At 51.1% G+C, this 21,041-nt stretch overlaps 1 protein-coding gene across 2 annotated transcripts; it reads right to left on the bottom strand.

Moving 5' to 3' along the window:
- Nucleotides 1–363: 363 nt before the first annotated feature.
- On the bottom strand, nucleotides 364–20,364 carry LOC144941907 (homeobox protein six1-like). Of its 2 annotated transcripts, XM_078868410.1 has the most exons (3): nucleotides 19,799–20,364; nucleotides 565–880; nucleotides 364–429 (listed from the first exon to the last, which is right to left on the bottom strand). In XM_078868410.1, exons 1-3 carry the CDS (start codon nucleotides 20,362–20,364, stop codon nucleotides 364–366), a joined length of 948 nt encoding a protein of 315 aa, XP_078724536.1. The 2 variants fall into 2 exon arrangements, with proteins under 2 accessions (XP_078724536.1, XP_078724535.1); XM_078868409.1 differs by having other exon boundaries at nucleotides 364–880.
- Between the last annotated feature and the right edge of the window lie 677 nt (nucleotides 20,365–21,041).

The raw sequence follows: 21,041 nt of genomic DNA on the forward strand, positions 1-21,041 counted from the left end.
AGAGCTAACATATTTTGTGGCAAGTGCTGTTCGTCAGCACCTATAAAGGCCGGAACGGCTACACGAGAGAGAGAGAGAGACACACAAACATAGAGGTACAAACACGAACAATGACCACCACCACCACCTTCTGTCTGGTGAGCCGCCACGTGCTCGTTTTACGATTGCCGTGATGTAGAAAAGCGGCGTATCCCGAGTCTAGCAAATCCGACAAAGCGATCCCACGTACAGACGCGATTACTGAGCGAACAGATGAAAGACGAGAGAGAGAAAGACGTAGAGACCTCATCAGAGTGCGCACACACACAGACACACATTTAAAAGAGTACATTTATACAATACTGTTGACCCAGCCTCAATCAATTAAGAGCCGATGTTAACAATGCCAGACGACATTGGACTTAACAGAGAGTCTTGTAAACCGTGGTGCAAATGCTGCTGCTGATGGTGCTGCTGCTGCTGTTGATGGTGGTGGTGATGATTGTGCTGCTGCTGCTGATGATGATGGTGGTGGTGGTGCTGGTGGTGCTGCTGCTGCTGCTGCTGGTGGTGATGGTGGTGCTGGTGAAGGACATCGGCGCCGCTCAGCAGAACCGCCGCCGTCGCCGGAGACGCCGCGGCCCCCAGCCCGCTCAGTCCCGGGAAGGGGATTGAACCGGGGCCCGCGGCCGCGTGGTGAGACGAGCCCGAGGAAACGTGCGCGCGGTCCGGGGTGCCCACCGGGCTCTTGTCCTCGTCTGAGCTGGCCAGGAGGTGCTTGCTACCGTTGAGAGACGGGGACGTGAGTTGGTTCTGCTGGGAGCCGCCGCCACCGACGCCGCCGCCGCCGCCACCGCCGCCACCTCCGCCCGTGTTGGAGTTGGCGTTTTCGTTGTTTTCTCTGCGGAAATTCACGCGCTGGGGGTGATTAATCAATCCCACGTTTAGTTCGGCGAAGGGAGTGTCTGTGGCGTGAGAACGGCGATGGGGGGGGGGGGGTGCGTCTTTAGCCGAAGGAGCGACGTTAAAGACCTCGTTCGCCGTTTGGCGTTGCCTCTCAATTTGGAGAACAGGTGGCCAGACCTGTCGAAAGGAGGTCGCTTTTCTGCCACATACAAACTGGCCAATGTGCGAGACTGGTGACGGAATCGCAGTCAATGGGAGCAAATACTGAATAAAAAAATTGAAGTTTCTTTTTTTAACCAGGTAAGGCCCACCGAACTATTTCGTCTTAGCGGCCAAAAACTACGAACGCATTGTTCATTTTAAACGTGGATGGAAAATCCGGAGGACCAAGGATAAAAAATCCACGCGACCACGGGGAGAGAGAGACACGCAAACTCAAAATCGACAGCAGGTGTCAGGATTGGGATCGAACTCACGACCTCCTGTGTACCAGGCGAGGTACGTAACATCTCACCACAGTGACGCCCTATATCTGACATTGGGGTCCAGACAGACCGCCATCACCAATGAATAAACTCGAACCAATGGAACAGGGATTGAACGAGATAATTTAAATAGAAATGTTTTTTTTTATGATGCAATAAATATGGGTCTATAAAAACGAGTTCATGTGCCTATATCGGGTTTGAAACGGACAGTCCGGGTGTTGGCATCTGTGGTTGGGTGGCAGGAATTGATTTGTACCCGAGATCTGGTATCGTGTTGAAATGTATCCCAGTAACACTGCACGGCTATGATAGTCCCATTGCTGACGGAGACATCAGTCCGGGTTGGATCCACAGTGGGGAAAAAGTGACGACACTAATCGAGCACGGTGCTTATATAACTCTGCAAAGAGGGCATCCGCAAACTCTAAGAGCTCAGTCCACACATCACACTTTATCCAGCGGTTTAGGCGGTAAGGTGTGCTTCATTCCAGCATCTGCCGTACATAGACAAATATTCCCCGTATAGCCTTAACATACTGTTGGGGCAAGTGCTGTTAGTGGGTAGCACCTATAAAGGTGGGCACGGCGCACTGGGGGTGGGTGGCCAGCACCACGCCCGTTCGCCTTTGTCTCCCCAGTGACGATGATTTTAAACACCGCACCAGGTATTCATTTGAGGCTGAGTCGACCTAGGGGAAGAGGCCCAGGACCGGTTCAGATGATCGTCACTGGTGTTGGCCGTGAGCGTGCAAGCCGCTACACTAACCCTCCAAACACATACACATATATATACACACACACACATATATATACACACACATACAAATCTCTCCGTCTCGGCCAGCTTTTTATCAGCTCTAGCGTCAAGCCCTTCAAAATAATAAGCCAAACAAACGGGCGTTTAACACGTTTATAGGTGCGACCAATATCATCCATAATAGAGGTTTTTGGGTGAGATCGCGCAAATGTATAAATGTGTCGTTAAAACCCGCCGCCACCCGACACAGCCAACTAGTAAGGGTTTGTCACGTAAACGGAACGTGGCCAATTCGTCACTAGTACAGCACTAACCGGTGTGATGGAGAGCCAAGCCACAACAGCAAGAGTAATAGGGTTATAATATTGTCTTCCTCTGTTGTTGTTCCCAATTACAGAGCCATTCAGCAGGCGAATTACTCGGTTCGCTGATGATGGGGATGCCGACGTGCAATGACAAAGTTTCCCCGTGTAGCCTGCGCAGGCTGTTTGGAGCAAGTGCTGTTAGCGAGTAGCATCGATTAAGGTCCGCACACACCCACACCGTCCCATAAACATATAACAAAACAAGGATCCCATACATACATACACGCACACTCACGTAAACACATAATAGCCCATACTCACATATACATATCTTAATTACAGGCACACGTGACACCCTCACAAAGACACACAAAGACAAAGATCCCCCGTATAGTCTTTAAACAGACGCTTGGGGGAAAGTGCTCTGAGGACCGGCACTCGATGTGGTGAGTGGCCAGCACCACACCAGGCCGCTTTTGTCTCCCCATCCAGCGCTGATGTTTAACAAACCGCAACAACTACTCATTTAGGGCCGAGTCGACCTAGGGGGAAGAGGCCCATGCCCCGTCCAGACATTCGCCCGCGAGCGGGACTCGAATTGGGGGTCGCCGGGTTCGTAGCTCTTGCCTCTGGCCGCCAACGCAGGCGCGCTCACAGCCCTCCTCGCCTTGCTGTGTGGCCGGGGAAACAGCTTCCCCTCTAAACCACCACCACTACCACCACCACCACCTCCCATCACCCCTGCACGACCCCCCCCCCTTTACCCCCCCTCCCTACCACCGCACCCCCCTCCCCCCCCCCGCAGACAGGAAACGGATCGGGATTCCGCAGAGCAAAGTTTAGGTCGGCGATGGCGGCGCTGCTGCTGCTGCTGCCCCCTTGATTGATGGCTGACGAATGCGACTCCCGGTCTCGTCAGGGTATTATTGGCAATGGCCCGGGGTCGCTCGGGGGGGAATGGGGGGGGGCGAGGAGGGGTCCCAGTAGGGGTCCGCGGTAGGGGGGGGGGCACAGGGAGAGAGGGGGGGACCCAGAGGAGGGGTTCCAAGTAGGTGATGGGGGGTTTCCCGTGGGGACACACACAAAGAGGAACCCCTGGGAACGTTTGGTCAGGGGACCAGACCCGCTCGGGGGTATATAGAAAGGGGTACCCCGAATAAGGGTTCCTGTAGGGCTCCGGTCGGACACGGGGATGAACCCCGTGAGCGTCGGGAGGAGGTCGCGAGAGTTGTTGGCAAGGGTTGCTGGACCACGTAAAGATTGGTAAAGTTCCCAAACGCGCTGATCGAGGGGTTGCGTGATGATCAGGGGGTGGCAGTAGAGCAAGACGGTTTGTGGCTCCATCTGGCGTGGATCGCAGCGTCATCACGTTCCCGTGAGCCTCCCTAAGGTGTCCTCCGTGTTCTCGGCTTACCAGCGACACGAATCGAAATCCTCTTTTTAAATTTTAATAAAAGGAACTTGCCAAACATGTCAGCGTAGCAGAACGCCTCCTTGACGAGCCTTGATAATCGGTGAGATTCTACCCGGATAGATACAAAGTATGATGATGATGATGGTTATTACTACAGCATTATTCTTACACATCCACTCAGTGGTAGATAGAAGAGTATGGATTCCTGCAGTCACGAAAGCTTCAAATCTAAATCGCACAGTGACCGCTTTTACGCAAGAACGTTATCCTGGGCATACCAACACCGCACGTGTGGTGCCGTAGCGGTTAGCGCACTGCGCTGCGAACCCGGCGACCCGAGTTCGATTCCCGCTCACGGCCAATACCGGTGACGATTATCTGGACCGGTTGTGGGCCTCCCCCTAGGTCGACTCAGCCTCAAATGAGTACCCGGTGCGGTGTGTAAACGTCGGGCGACAACATCGGCCGGGCGTGGTGCGGCTGGCCACCCACCCCCTCGTGTGCATGTTCCAGCCTTCATAGGTGCTCGCGAACAGCACTTGCCCCAAGAGTCTCGTAAGGCTATACGGGTGATCTTTGCCTTTGTGTGCGTGGAGAGTGGTGCTGGCCACCCACCCCCTCGTGCGCCGTGCCGGCCTTCATAGGTGCTCGCGAACAGCACTTGCCCCAATAATACTTTAAGGCTATACGGGTGATATTTGCCTTTGTGTGCGTGGAGAGTGGTGCTGGCCACCCACCCCCTCGTGTGCCGTGCCGGCCTTCATAGGTGCTCGCGAACAGCACTTGCCCCAACAGTCTGTTAAAGGCTACACGGGGGATCCTTGTCTTTGCCTGCTTGTCTCTGCGTGGGCAGTATTTGGATGTGTGCGTGTGTACGTGTCTATATATTGCACACTGGTCAGGGTGTGTAATACAATACCGCGACACGTGTACGCGTGTAAATACACGCGCGCACACTCTGCTCGTGAATAATTTACGGGGTATAAAGACGATATTGTAGGCTGTATAAATAAATTAAAACTACATAAATACCGTACGACTGTTCAATGTAAATGACATATGATACGTTGACCTAACCCCCCCCCCCCAAAATCGACTTGTAAACGCAATTGTGCAGGAGCCCGTTTTCAATCCACTGCTGGATGAATGCCTTCCGCAGGCCTTCCTGTCGATCGCGGGGTTTACTCGAAACATACTTCACCACGCTGGTCAGCTCAGGGTATTGGGGAACAAACCCAGCGCCGGTTCAAGGTGTCACTCGCCACCCACGAGTGCAGTGACGGGTAAATTTAACTCGGGACGCCGGGTTTGATAGCGCAGTGCGCCAACCAATGCGCCACCGCTCCCCCGTGCACATGCGGCTATAACCGTTGCACGTTCAAATAGCATCAGATGAATTCCAACAAACGTGGCATCAGATAAATGCACGGAGTAATGTAGGGTGTGTTTGTAACTGTGCGTATGTCTATGCAAAGACAAAGATTCCACCGTTCCGTATAGCCTTATGCAACTGTTGGGGGCAAGTGTTGTTTACCAGCGCCTATGAAGGCCGACAGGGCACAACGAGTTGCCGTGCTGATGTTTACATAAAGCATAACCGATACTAAATTAAGGTTGAGTCGACCTAGGGGAGGCCTCTGGACCGGTTCAAATATTCGCCACTGATCGTGCGCGCGGAAATCGATCTCGGTTCGCCGAATTCGTAGCGCAGTGCGCTAACTACTGCGCCACCGCTCCGAACACACACACACGCATTGGCATACGTATATATAAAATATATAAAGACACATACTCATGGGTATTGTTCCCCTAATGAAGACGAAAGCCATGCATCTATTAACTTGTACATATACTTTAAACATTGCCCACCCTTAAAGCAAACACTCACTTCGCAATTTTTTTATTATTATAATTGGGCCAACATGAACATTTGTATGAATTCAACTTATATTCATGTAAATGCATGATTTTGGTTTTTATTAAGTAACGTGACACTCAGAAAATAAGAAACGTAAGTCGTCGTTGGATTTAAAATGTTGAGTTTTAAAAAATGCCCCCGAGTTTTCATGGTCCACACCTCCCGACTGCGGTGCAACATTCGTCACGCTCGCGCGGGCGCTCACGCGCACAAAGACAAAGGTTCCCCGTGTAGCCCTGCAGAGATTGTTGGGGCAAGTGCTGCACAAATACTCTACATATATGCTCTTTCTGCATTGAAAATGTCGCACTCGTTACACACAAAGCGCTTGCCGCAAATGAACCACAACACCTCCCTGATCTCGTCAGGGAGCATAAACCACCAGCACGCGAACTCGGGTCATCATCCTCGCAGCAGCAGAAACTTTTGTGTGGCTATCGAACCAAGGCGGCGGTCACCGCATCGCGCGCTTTCAGATGCGCTTCTGCGGCCGTCTGGAACGCTCTCTTCCTTCTGTTATTAGGAAGCCATTGGACGCGATGTGCACTTTTAAATCTCGATTGAAAACTCATTATTTTATAATGATCATTTTGTGTTTAGTGTTCTTGTCCTTCCCCCGCACCTCCGATGAGTATGGTTTGCTACGTACGGTGCGAAAGAAGTTCAACATACATACATATACTCTACATACACACACGAAATAAATATAGAATACGTACGTTTACTGGAATATGCATCAATCTATGCTTACGCATATGTATGTCTAAGACCCGCGTGGAGCCTTTAACAGATTGTTGGAGAAAGTGCTGATGTTACTCATATATACATACACACAGTATATGAAACTACAGTATATCGCACCTAGCAAGTTTAAACATCCTTCCTTAATACTCAGATTTAAGTTTGCTAATAGAATCATTACTCGAACAATGTCGAGTACTCTTGAAATATATATTATTTGATTATTATTTCGCTCGTTTATCAAGAAAAGCCTCGCCGAGTCTCATGACGCTGTTTGCAGGAGGGTCCTGTCGCGTGTAATCACAAGCCAGTCTTTTTCTGGGATTGAATTTGTCAAATTTGAACCATGACGTCAGCACACAATGGGCAACTCTTGAGTGGCTGTGGGCTCGGTGGTGAGTGGTGGTGAGTTTCTGGGGGCTCGGTGGTGAGTGGTGGTGAGTTTCTGGAAGGCTCGGTGGTGAGTGGTGGTGAGTTACAGGGGGTTCGGTGGTGAGTGGTGGTGAGTTTCTGGAAGGCTCGGTGGTGAGTGGTGGTGAGTTTCTGGGGGCTCGGTGGTGAGTGGTGGTGAGTTTCTGGAAGGTTCGGTGGTGAGTGGTGGTGAGTTACAGGGGGTTCGGTGGTGAGTGGTGGTGAGTATCTGGGGATTCGGTGGTGAGTGGTGGTGAGTTTCTGGGGGCTCGGTGGTGAGTGGTGGTGAGTTTCTGGAAGGCTCGGTGGTGAGTGGTGGTGAGTTTCTGGGGGCTCGGTGGTGAGTGGTGGTGAGTTTCTGGAAGGCTCGGTGGTGAGTGGTGGTGAGTTACAGGGGGTTCGGTGGTGAGTGGTGGTGAGTATCTGGGGATTCGGTGGTGAGTGGTGGTGAGTTTCTGGGGGCTCGGTGGTGAGCGGTGGTGAGTTTCTGGGGGCTCGGTGGTGAGTGGTGGTGAGTTACAGGTTATTCGGTGGTGAGTGGTGGTGAGTTACAGGGGGCTCGGTGGTGAGTGGTGGTGAGTATCTGGGGATTTGGTGGTAAGTGGTGGTGAGTTTCTGGGAGGCTCGGTGGTGAGCGGTGGTGAGTTTCTGGGAGGCTCGGTGGTGAGCGGTGGTGAGGAGCGAGGTTCGGTGGTGAGTGGTGGTGAGTTTCTGGGGATTCGGTGGTGAGTGGTGGTGAGTTTCTGGGGATTCGGTGGTGAATGGTGGTGAGTTTCTGGGGATTCGGTGGCGAGTGGTGGTGAGTACCAGCGAGGTTCGATGGTGAGTGGTGGTGAGTATCTGGGGATTCGGTGGTGAGTGGTGGTGAGTTTCTGGGAGGCTCGGTGGTGAGTGGTGGTGAGTTTCTGGGGATTTGGTGGTGAGTGGTGGTGAGTACCAGCGAGGTTCGATGGTGAGTGGTGGTGAGTATCTGGGGATTCGGTGGTGAGTGGTGGTGAGTTTCTGGGAGGCTCGGTGGTGAGCGGTGGTGAGGAGCTGCTGGTGGCTGGCTGGCAGTGGCCCTGTCCGCTTGTCCACTAATTTTAGGCGACTCTGTGTGCGCGCTGCCACCTCTGGGTGTCAGTGACCGCGGCAACTTCACGACTCCGCGAAACGAAATCTCCCACCCCACCACCACCACCTCCTCCCCCCACCTAATTAGACGAGCTGGGGGTGGGTGGAGGGTGGGGGCGAACTGTGTGAACCTCGTGTGGAGGTGCGCGGTGTGGTGGGTCACGGTGATCAGGGGGAGGAAGGGTACTGACGCCGCTGCTCGTATTGATGTGTGATGATGGTTTATTGCGCGTTGGTAGCGGTGGTGATGGTGGTGTTGATTTGTGATGGTGGTTGATTGTGCGTTGGTAGCGGTGGTGATGGTGGTGTTGATTTGTGATGGTGGTTGATTGTGCGTTGGTAGCGGTGGTGATGGTGGCATTGATCTGTGATGATGGTTTATTGCGTGTTGGTAGCGGTGGTGATGGTGGTGTTGATGTGTGATGATGGTTTATTGCGCGTTGGTAGCGGTGGGGATGGTGGTGTTGATTTGTGATGGTGGTTGATTGTGCGTTGGTAGCGGTGGTGATGGTGGTGTTGATTTGTGATGGTGGTTGATTGTGCGTTGGTAGCGGTGGTGATGGTGGCATTGATCTGTGATGATGGTTTATTGCGTGTTGGTAGCGGTGGTGATGGTGGTGTTGATGTGTGATGATGGTTTATTGCGCGTTGGTAGCGGTGGGGATGGTGGTGTTGATTTGTGATGGTGGTTGATTGTGCGTTGGTAGCGGTGGTGATGGTGGTGTTGATTTGTGATGGTGGTTGATTGTGCGTTGGTAGCGGTGGTGATGGTGGCATTGATCTGTGATGATGGTTTATTGCGTGTTGGTAGCGGTGGTGATGGTGGTATTGATTTGTGATGATGGTTTATTGTGCGTTGGTAGCGGTGATGATGGTGGAATTGATTTGTGATGATGTTTGATTGTGTGTTGGTAGCGGTGGTGATGGTGGTATTGATTTGTGATGATGTTTGATTGTGTGTTGGTAGCGGTGATGATGGTGGAATTGATTTGTGATGATGTTTGATTGTGTGTTGGTAGCGGTGGTGATGGTGGTATTGATTTGTGATGATGGTTTATTGTGCGTTGGTAGCGGTGGTATTGATTTGTGATGATGGTTTATTGCGTGTTGGTAGCGGTGGTGATGGTGGCACTCGCGGGGAGCGGTCGCGTCGTGGTCGGCGACCCGAGTTCGATTCCCGTTCAGGGTCACCAACATCAATGAAGACTACATGAACCGGGTGTGGGCCTCCCCTAGGCCGACTCAGCCCTCAATTGAGTACCTAGTGCGATGTGTGAAAAGCATCGCCACTAAGCAGGCAAAATCGACCGGGACGTGATCTTAGCCAACCACTCATTCACTCGTGTGCCATGCGGGCCTTCGTAGGTGCTCGCTGTTTAGCACTTGCCCAAAAAGTATGTTCAGGTCATAGGTGGAGAGGGGGGATGATTGTTGTTTGTAGGTGATGGTGAGATTGGTAGTTTCCGATTAGCACGGTAGGCTACGCACGGTGCGAACGAAGTTCAACACACGTACGTTTGATGGTTGCGTTGGAGGTGGTGTCGGTTTATGGGAGTCGTTCTGGTGGAGAAGCGGGTTGTGGGCAAGGGTTCAAGACACCGTTGTTAGCCGTCGCTGGGGATCGAACGCAGGTGGCCGGGTTCACATGGCAGCGAGTTAAGCACATCGCCCACCCCCACCCCCTCCCGTTCGGATAATTATCACGAGCCCTGCTGTTGATCTCCTCCACGCTTCGTCCTTCATCCGTCGCCGTGCGCGGGGAGTTGATAGCCATCTCGAACCCACACGGACGGCACTTGACCCTCCCACCACCACCAACGTGCCCGGCCACCACACCACCTCCCAGTGGCGTAGCGGTGGCTCGCACGGGCCCTGGTTGCAGGCAACTCAATGGGGCTCGTTGTCTTTGTGGCCCGAGGGACGTGACCCCCCCACCCACCCACCCACCCACCCTCCCCTTGTGCAGTTGCACCGCCTACACACATTTGAGAGCTACGCCATGCGGCACTGCCTCGCTCATCATCGCTTTAGCCAGTGCGGTACGAGCAAAGCTGCGCAAGTCATGGGCTTAAACATCGACTTTGAAATTGATTAATCGATGGACCCTAACCAAACTCAACTGCCTGCCATTGCCCGAAACGTCGCCAACTTATTTACTTATTTACCTCTCTCTTTTTAAATGCCGCAGTGTCACTGACGACCGCGTGGAGTTCGCTTTGATTATAACGATCATCGAGGGAGTTGTGTTGAGACGGGGATTGTTCACGGCTCGGATGAATCGTCGCATCGCGTGATCTCGAGGGACGGCAACGCCCCGGTGGGGAGGCCTTCATTCAGCAGGGGATCGATCATGGTCAGCGGTAGATTACGCACAGCGCATTCTGCGTTGCTGCGGACGAGTCGAAACGACGACCGCGAATGGACGTCGCGCACCCTCCACATGATCTCACCCTCCGCATCAATTTGCAGCACTCCCATCTACACAGAGCCATCGTCACGAACCACACGGACCCGACACCGGCCCCCCAGAGATTTGCTTGAACTGAACCAAAGCTGCTAAAATTATGCACTCGCAGAAGGCCGGGGTGTACCAATCTTCACATCCTTGTTTAGAGACAGATACGTGAAGCAGGAGGAGGAGGAGGAGAGACGAGGCCCTGTCGCCTGCGTATTCGTGTCGCGAGGATGACGTACGTCGAACTTCTTTCGCACCGTACGCAGCCAACCCCGTACTAATCGGGAGTCACCAGCCGTGAGTGATATGTGTGGAGAGACGGGGGCCACCAACGGACGCGCCGAGGAGACAGCCAGCGATGGGAGGAGTCGGTAATGCATCTCGTGACTCACACCGGACACGCTGTCATAATTATAGCTTCACAAGGCAAAGACAAAGATACCCAGTATAGCCTTAACTGGAGTTTTAGGGCAAGTGCTGTTAGCGAGTAGCAACCCTATGAAGGCCCAGAGCGACACGTGTCTCCCCTAGTAGCGATGGTTAGCACACCGCAGCAGGTACTCACTTGAGGCTGAGTCGACCTAGGGGGGGGGGAGGCCCGGGACCGGTTCAGATAATTGTCACCAGCGCGCTAACCGCTGCACCACCGCTCCCCGCACACTCACACACACACAGACGCACATTCACATCGTGACGCACTCTGTGATATTTGTACCCACTCGAAGCAAGGCAGACGTGCAACTCGGATCGGGAAATTCCTCCTCGTTACTCGTGGGAGTTACTCAACACATTCATCAAAAACTGTCTTGACATAAAAAATAATAACCGACGTTTCAGGCAACGGTCCTTCCTCTGATTTCCTGAATTTTGGCTTGTGACTTCTGTATTAGCATTTGCATTGGACATCTGTGAGAAATAGCTTCATAGCTCAACCGATTCCTCCAGTATAAAGACATATTCTGATTTGCAGTGAATCTGCATGCATCCTAAAGGTGATTTGGTGTGCCTTGGGCAATGCACGTTTATATAAGTTGAACTTCTTTCGCGTCGCACGAAGCCAACCGCGCTAATCGGAGGCGCGGATGTGTCGGAGCGACCCGGGGTTTCGAGAATCGTGGGTTGTCAATGCTCGATACGTCTTGTCGTGGTTGTAGGTAATCGGATGGCGACTTGACCATCCCCGAGGATCATTCGCGCGGCGGTGGCGAAGCCTCGTCGCGAACGCCACCAGCAGCAGAATCTCTCGGTCGCTTTTGCGTTCGCGAAATGTTTAATTTTTATTTTTTTCGAAAAAATTTTTCCATCTCTTTCTCTCTCTAAAATTTGGATGACAAACTAAATTTACAAAAATCACGCCCCCCGCCCCCAAACACGCACAGCTCGTCATTTGAATTTCCATTTATCACATCTGGAGGCCAGGAGCTTCCGTTTGGATATAAGTCCAATATCTTTCGATAATGCGTGAATGCAGATGGTCGGGCTACGTAGCATACAGACGGGCACTGCATCGCGCGCTGTCGGATGCGCTTCTGCGGCCGTCTGGAACGCGCTTTTCCTTCCGATATTCGGAAGCCACTGAAGCTATGCACTTTTAAATAATTTAGATTGAAAAGTAATTTCTTTAAAACTGCTTTTTGTGTTTAGTTTGTTGTCCTGCACCCGCACCTCACGTACGGTGCGAAAGAAGTCCAATATACATACAGTATCTACGATCCTCGACTGAATGTATAAATGTACATACAGTATATAAATTGCTTGCGGAGGGAACTCTAGATCATTTACAACGCTGGTCAAACGAGCTGAGTTCATATCTGTTCGCTGCCCTTTAGCCGATGGTGGAATGTACACGTTCCTATGGCGGGGACGAGTCTACCCATCACAACATTTCGCTATTGGCGTCCCACAACGTGGTACGTGCTTTATCGACCCCTTAAAGGGATGATGAGCTGGGTCGACCCTTCGGCGGGATGCTCTTTGATTGTGCGCTGAGACACGTGGCGGGGTTCTGGTGGTGTTCCGGTGGGCGAGACGAGCAACGGAATGTCAGCCAAAGGAGGGTGGGAGCGCGGGGGGGGGACACGCCTGAGAGTAATAATGGCACGGCGGCGATGGAGCGATGAAAACAGGAGCCGCATGGATTGTTGCATCCCTCGCAAAAACCGCGTGGGATTGCGACGACGCGTTAGGGGGCGGGGGGTAGGGGGCTCACGACTGATGATGGGGACGATATCACGGTCGTGATTAATCGCCCGCTTTTTATCGGCTTCCCCGTCACACTCAATGAGAAAGCAATTCCTCGCCGGGTCTTTGATGATGATGGTGGTGGTGGTGGTGATGGGGCATCGTGATTGCGAGTTACTTGTGTTCGTCTCGAGACGTGAACGCTTCGTCGAGGTTTAGACTGACCCGGCCTCACGACTTTAACAAATCATCGCCGTTCGCAATGTAATTCCCGTTGTAGATTATTCGGAGAAGGAACGGGGGGGGGGGGGGGGGGAGAGGGGGGGCATCCACATTCCATGATGTGTTTTTTATAGGAATTTTCCGGTTATATAAGCGCAGACTCCACTATGTCTGTGCCAAATTTCAGCTTTCTAGCCCTTTTCAAATACCGTATCTACTTATTGTATGCAACGCTCAGTGCCGATCCGTCTGTACGTATTATGTGTCCAGCCCTTCGAGAACATCAAAGCAAATCACGTCCACTCACTCATTCGCTCACGGCCGTATTTTCTATGAGTGTATAACAATACAAGTACAGGGGTCCAGTGGAATGTACTCGACTGCCTCTTCACTCGCAGTCGATAATACAATCGGCGTGTGTATCGATACATTGATATTGTTAAATGTTCGGGTGGAGCGGTGGCGTAATGGTTAGCGCACTGCAATTCAACTCCAGCGAAGTCAATGCGATTCCTGGCCACAGCCACCACCATGAGTGGCGAATGTCAGAACCCGTTCTGGGCCTCGTCTTCCCGAGATCATCTCAGCACTAAATGCATGCCGCCTGGTGCGGCGTCTAAGCATCAGCAGCGGGGATACAAAGGCGGCCCAGCGTGGTGCTATGGCCAAACCCCTTCCCTCGTGCGCAGTACCGGGGTCTTCATCGGTGCTCGCTGTGCGTGTGGTGTTCGCTCAAAGCGCCTATTCCCCCACATCTTCTTGGTTCTTTCGGTAAAGTCACGTAGAAGGGAAGTAATAAAATAATAAAAATAATAAAAATAAAACATAATAAAATAATTATCACGACGTTTCGGCCACAACAATTCTCACGACGTTTCGTCGGGGAGACAGCGTCTGACGCTGTCTCCCCGACAGACCTGGTCTTCACCTGAGGACAGCTGCTTGCGTTGTGGCCGAAACGTCGTGAGAATTATTTTATCATGTTTTATTTTTATTATTTTATTACTTCCCTTCTACGTGACTTTACCGAAAGAACCAAGAAGATGAATCCCTGCAGTCACGAAAGCTTCAAATCGAAATTTATATTCCCCTACAGTGTGGTAAAGGCTACACGGGGGATCGTAGTCTATGATGGTGAACGTGTACTGAGCACGTTGTAAGCAGGGCCATTGTAATGTTTATGTGTGTATGTTGAACTTCTTTCGCACCGTACGTTAGCCAACCGTGCTAATCGGAGGTGCAGGAGAAGGACAATAAACTAAATACAAAAAAGCAGTTTGAAAGAAATCAGTTTTCAATCTCGATTTAAAAGAGTCAAGCTCCCAGTGGATTCCTAACATCTGGTAGAAGAGCGTTCCAGACGGCCGCAGAAGCGCATCCGAAAGTGCGCGATGCAGTGAGCGTCTTTGTTCAATGGCCAGCCAAAATCCGTGGCTGCTGCTGCGAGGATAATCGGCGTTCGTGTGATGGTACATGTTCCTTGACGAGATCAGCGAGGTGATTGTGGTTTTTGTGTACGAATGTGACTTTTCGGTTTCCGCGCAGAGGCAGGACCGGTGATTATACCATCATCAGAATATGTATTAATACCGGAGGAATCCGATGAGCTACAAAGGCCCTTTTCACAGCTGTTCAGTAGACATTGCACACGTACATCACATTGGATAGAGACCCGCATGACTCAAAAGAACGAAGATATGTCATGTCATATGGGGAAGAGCCATTGTCCGAAACGTCGCCTATTATATTTATTATTATTTTGGAGACACTGTTATTGACGAATGTGTTGAGATTTGTGTTGCTGTTAATTGTACTTGTGCATATCTGCCAAAGCAGCAGCATCATCATCAGATATCATTTGTTTAACAAAGATGCACACTAGTTTGATGAACTATATATTACGTATAATAAATGAGTCGAGCCTGTATGAAACATGTCATATTCATCAAGGGCATTAGAAGGGGGGTTAGGCAAAGGAGAACACGCCTCCACCGAGGTTATTCACTGCGACATTTCGAGATATTTTCTCAAAATTTAATTGTAAATAAACTGGTTTCCCCTCGCTTTACGCGGTAGACGTAGTAGTGGTAGTAGATGCGTTCCAAAATTTAAAAGGTGAAACCGCGCAGCGTGGACCGCACGCACGGTCACCCAACCCACAATGCACCGCGCGCGGAGACAGCTGCCTTGCCGAGTAGCGCACACAGTACACACACAGTACACACAGTACACACACAGTACACACAGTACACACATTACACAAACACAGTACACACAGTACACAATACACACACAGTACACACACAGTACACACAGTACACACACACAGTACACACACAGTACACACAGTACACACACACAGTGCACACACACAGTACACACAGTGTACACACAGTACACACACAGTACACACAGTACACACACAGTACACACACACAGTACACACACAGTACACACACACAGTACACACAGTACACACACAGTACACACAGTACACACACAGTATACACACATTACACACAGTATACACACACAGTATACACACACAGTACACAGTGCACGCACAGTACACACACACAGTACACACACAGTACACACACTACACACACACACAGTACACACACAGTACACACACATTACACACACACAGTACACACACAGTAGACACACAGTACACACTACACACAGTATACACAGTACACACTACACGCACAGTACACACAGTATACACACAGTACACACACACAGTATACACAGTACACACACAGTATACACAGTACACACACAGTACACACTACACGCACAGTATACACAGTACGCACACACTACACACACAGTACACACAGTACACACAGTGTACACACAGAATACACAGTATACACAGGACACACACAGGACACAGTACACACACACACAGTACACACACAGTACACACACAATACACAGTACACACAGTACACACAGTACACACACAGTATACATAGTACACACCATATACACACTACACACACACTACACACACAGTACACATACACCACAAACGATGTTGTCCCACGTCCGACGGCATCACCGCATATGAGTGAATTAAAACCGCATATAGCGAATTTTGAGTAGAAATAGGTTCGTGACATCTACACGAAATCGCACAAACCGAACCCGCGTAAAGCGAGGGAAGCCTGTGCCAGTGTTAAGCTTGCCCGTAGAAACACATTACTAATAAATCTCAGATGCACACATATAGCACATCACACGTTTACATATGTACATTACACACGCGTGTATTGACGGGCATGTAACGTATGCAACGTATTACGCAGTTTCAACCCTCGGTTAATCCACTGTCGGATGAATGCCTCCCCCATTCTCTGTTGGTCACGGGAAGGTTTTTGCTTATTTTAATCATACTTCACCACGCTGGTCAACACAAGTTGGTGAAGAAAGCGTGCCCAGGACCTGTTCAGGTATCAGTCGCCACTGATGCTAGCCGCGGCCGGGAATCGAACGCAGGGAATTGGGGTTCATGGAATTGCTGCACGGGTGCCGCACCGCCGATTAAGCACGGTCGGTTACGTACGGTGCGAAAAAAGTTGAACACGCGTACATACAGACATACATACATGTGTAGCCGATACATATACGCGTGTGTACACATATCGCTATAGGAAAAATTAGACGCACGCTTAGAATAATAGTTCATAATGCTACTGGCATACTTATACACACGCTTATACGATATAATAATGATGCGCTCACGTCAATGTATACATTGTGTATTGTAAAGATACATTATATACGATTCACGATTGTTTATGATCGTGTATCATGTATAGCATAATATAATGTATAATGAATACAATGATTTTAGTATGACTGGTGTATTCACTCGCATAGCAGTACGTGTCTGCTGCTGTTATGATTAACACGGTTGGCTACGTACGGTGCGAAAGAAGTTCAAGATACATATATAATTGTAACGAGATAACATTAATCTCAAAGCATATAAAAACATATATCGGTATAATCTATACATATGTAGCTTGGTTAAATTCGCAGTACGCACACACACACAACACACACAACACTGCCTTTCTATGTATACGTGTGTGTGTATGTGTGTATGTATGTGTGTGTATGTGTGTATGTATGTGTCGACTCAGCCTCAAATGAGTACCTGGTGCGGTGTGTAATCATCGCCTCTAGGGAGACAAAGGCGGTCGGGCGTGGTGCTGGCCACCCACCCCCTCGTGTACCGTTTCGGCCTTCATAGGTGCTCGCTAACAGCACTTGCCCCTACAGTCTGTTAAGGCTATACAGGGGATCTTTGTCTTTGTCTTTGTATGTATGTGTGTGTATGTGTGTGTATGTGTGTATGTGTGTATGTATGTGTGTGTATGTGTGTATGTATGTGTATATGTGTGTGTATATGTGTGTATGTATGTGTGTGTATGTGTGTGTATATGTGTGTGTATGTGTGTATGTGTGTGTATATGTGTGTATGTATGTGTGTGTATGTGTGTGTATATGTGTGTATGTATGTGTGTGTATGTGTGTGTATATGTGTGTGTATGTGTGTATGTGTGTGTATATGTGTGTATGTATGTGTGTGTATGTGTGTGTATATGTGTGTATGTATGTGTGTGTATGTGTGTGTATATGTGTGTGTATGTGTGTATGTGTGTGTGTGTATGTGTATATGTGTGTATGTATGTGTATGTATGTGTGTGTATGTGTGTGTATGTGTATATGTGTGTGTATATGTGTGTATACGTGTGCATGTATACGTGTGTGTATATGTGTGTATATGTGTGTGTGTATGTGTATCTGTGTGTATGTGTATATGTGTGTGTATGTATGTGTGTGTAGATGTGTGTATGTATGTGTGTGTATATGTGTGTGTATGTATGTGTGTGTAGATGTGTGTATGTATGTGTGTGTATATGTGTGTATGTGTGTGTGTATGTGTGTGTATATATGTGTGTGTAGATTATCCGGAGCGGAAGTGTAGCGGTTAGCGCGCTGCGCTACGAACCTGGCGACCCGGGTTTGATGCCCGCTCACGGCCAACACCAGTGACGATTATCTGAACCGGTCCTGGACCTCCCCTCGGTCGACTCAGCCTCAAATGAGTACCTGGTGCGGTGTGTAAACATCGCCACTGGGGAGACAAAGGCGGTCGGGCGTGGTGCTGGCCACCCACCCCCTCGTGTACCGTTCGTAGGTGCTCGCTAACAGCAGCACTTGCCCCTACAGTCTGTTAAGGCTATACGGGGGGATCTTTGTAGATTATCCTGGCCTCGCCACGCGCTGTATTTTGCACGCAGCTAACTAGGTTATTGCTAAACCGAGCTCCTTCAATCATCCACGTGTAGAGCCAGGCTGCGTTTTATTGACGAGCACATTGTGCGTTGTGTGTGTTCTTCACAAAGACAGATTACGCAGAGACACACACGCACAAGTATAGACACAATTAGACACACGAAGACCCAACGTATAGCCTTAACATGCTATTGCGCTTAATGTGTTCGCGTGCACATTAACATTAACACACGCACGTAACTTCGATGCATTAAAATATATATTTGTATTCATTCGCTAGGTATATTAAAACGTGTTGTTGTCATTTTTTTAAGCTAGATTATATCCGCCACGTGCCTTTTGGCTGTCGTGAAGGAATACACGAAATCGATTCTAATTGAGAAGAGTCAGCATCTGCGAAGCGATTCACGTTTCCATTCGTGTGGAATTCACGCCGCTGCGTTGCGATGCTATTTTCAGTTTGTCTCTTTAAATGTTTTTAAATGGACAATAATCAACCAGGTAATTTAATCTTCAAGTCAACTTGAGAATTATACGTATATTTGACACTATTCGGTTATGTGTGTGCGAGCAGACGTTGTTACAGGACTTGGACAAACCAACGGATGGACACACACACAGTCACGCAGACACACAACGCTTATATGTAAACACACGCACATGAATACAAACACACACACAGACACCCAGACATACACATGAATATAGACACAATCAGATATGCACACGCAAAGACAAGGACCCCCCCCCCCCCGTATAGCCTTAACAGACTGTAGGGGCAAGTGCTGTTAGCGAGTACCTATGAAGGCCGGAACGGCACACGAGGGGGTGTGTGGCCAGCACCACGCCCGGCCGCCGAGTGGCAATGTTTTTTCACACCGCACCAGGTACTCATTTGAGGCTGAGTCGACCAAGGGGAGGACAAGGAGCGGTTCAGATAATCGTCACCGGTGTTGGCCGTGAGCAGGAATCGAGCTCGAGTCTCCGGGTTCGTAGCGCACTACCGCTCCTCCACACATCGGCAATGTCAAGTTTCAATACTGTGTTCAACTACCACCGAGGCATGGATTCTTGAATTCGTCCGTGCGGAGTTTCGAGCGTCGTTGCCACCGGCAAATCCGTGGTGCCGTTCTACACGAAGCCAAGCAGCCCAATACTTAAATTGGCCAATCGGTTCAACGCAGGATTCCCTGGAAAGAATGTCATGAGACTCTGCGAGGCTTTCCCGTATGACGGGAATTATTATTGTGGTTTCTACCACCACCGCAACCACCACCACCACTGTCATTACCATCACCAATGCCATTGTCATCACCACCGCCACTACTGCCAACGTCGTCACCACCACTGTCATCATTATATCACCACCACCTGCACCATCACTGTCATTGTCACCAACACCACCACCACCACAACTGTCATAGCCAACACCACCACGACTGTGACTACCAACCACCACAACTATTATCATTATCATCCACCACTGTGACCACCAGCACCACCACCAGCTATCACCATCACCCACTACTTTGACGCACCGCCACTGCGACTAGCACCACCACCACCGTGACCACGTGACCACCCGCCCTCACCCGTATCGCTCCTTGGCCTCCGCGGCGCGGTCGCGCTGTCGCCGGTTCTTGAACCAGTTGCTGACCTGCGTCGTGGTCAACCCCGTCGCCTCGGCCAACTCGCGCTTCTCGCGCGGGGACGGGTACGGGTTGTGCGTGTACCACTCGCGCAGGATGCTCCGCGACTTCTCCTTGAAGCAGTAGCTCGTCTCCTCGCCGTCCCAGATGGTCCTCGGCAGCGGGAACTTGCGCCGCACCCGGTACTTGCCCACGGCGCCCAGAGGCCTCCCGCGCAGCTTCTCCGCCTCCATGTAGTGTGCCTTGAGCCACAGCTGCTGCAGCTTGGGGTGGTTGTGCGGCGAGAACTGGTGGCTCTCCAGCGTCTTGTAGAGTTCGCGGAAGTTGCTCCGGTGGAAGGCCACCACGGCCTTCGCCTTGAGCACGCTCTCGTTCTTGTGCAGGTGCTCGCACGCGGGCAGCGACCACAGGAAGCGGCCCAGGCGTTCGATGTTGCCTCCCTGCTGCAGCACCTCGCACACGCACGCCACCTGCTCCTGCGTGAAGCCGAACGTGGGCAGCATGGACATGCTGTGTGCGCCCGCCCGCGCGCGCGCTGTCGTCTGCACGTGCGCGCGCGCGTTGTTCGCGAGCGCGGGGACGGTGTCGGCGGCTCACTGGCGAGCAGCACCTGCCCCTCGACGCAGAGCGTGTGTTGAGCTGTGCGGGGCCGGAGGGTGGAGTGGGGGGTGGGGTTGGTGCTTGGGGTGCTCCGGCGTTCTTCCTCCGTCTGTGCGCGGTGCTCACTAAACCGCACCGCACTCGCTCACCAAATCGACAAGCCTGCGTGGCCTCTGCAGGGGGAACCCTTCGCGCGTGTGGGGCAGTGAGACGACGCGAATTCAAAGTTTGCGCAACGCTGAGCGGAGGGAGACCACTCCTCGGGTCTCGCGCGAGCAGCTCCTGAACGAACTCCGCTCACTCAACCTCGCTGCGCAATATTCGCGGTTTATACGCCGAAGTGGAAACCGCCTCTCTCCTCCTCCTCCTACCACCACCAGCACCACCTACCCACTCACACTCCCACCCACCCGGCTACCCACGCCACCCATGCACCTCCCCCCCTTTGCTGCTGTAGCTAACAGTCCGTCCGTCAACACCAAACACTGCACCCCCCCCCTTTCCTCCCCTGCATCATCCCAGCCGTAACTCCACACTAACAACCTCCTCCTCCTCCATCTTCCCGGCTCCTCCCCGTCTCTCACGC

This window comes from Lampetra fluviatilis, chromosome 25 (genome assembly GCF_964198595.1).
Source record: "Lampetra fluviatilis chromosome 25, kcLamFluv1.1, whole genome shotgun sequence".
Classification (NCBI taxonomy): domain Eukaryota; kingdom Metazoa; phylum Chordata; class Hyperoartia; order Petromyzontiformes; family Petromyzontidae; genus Lampetra; species Lampetra fluviatilis.

Coding starts and splice junctions, on each gene's coding strand:
- LOC144941907 (XM_078868409.1), bottom strand. CDS start 20,364: ATGTCCATGCTGCCCACGTTCGGCTTCACGCAGGAGCAGGTGGCGTGC. Junction 881..19,798: donor GAGGCCAAGGAGCGATACGG/GTGAGGGCGGGT, acceptor GAATTTCCGCAG/AGAAAACAACGAAAACGCCA.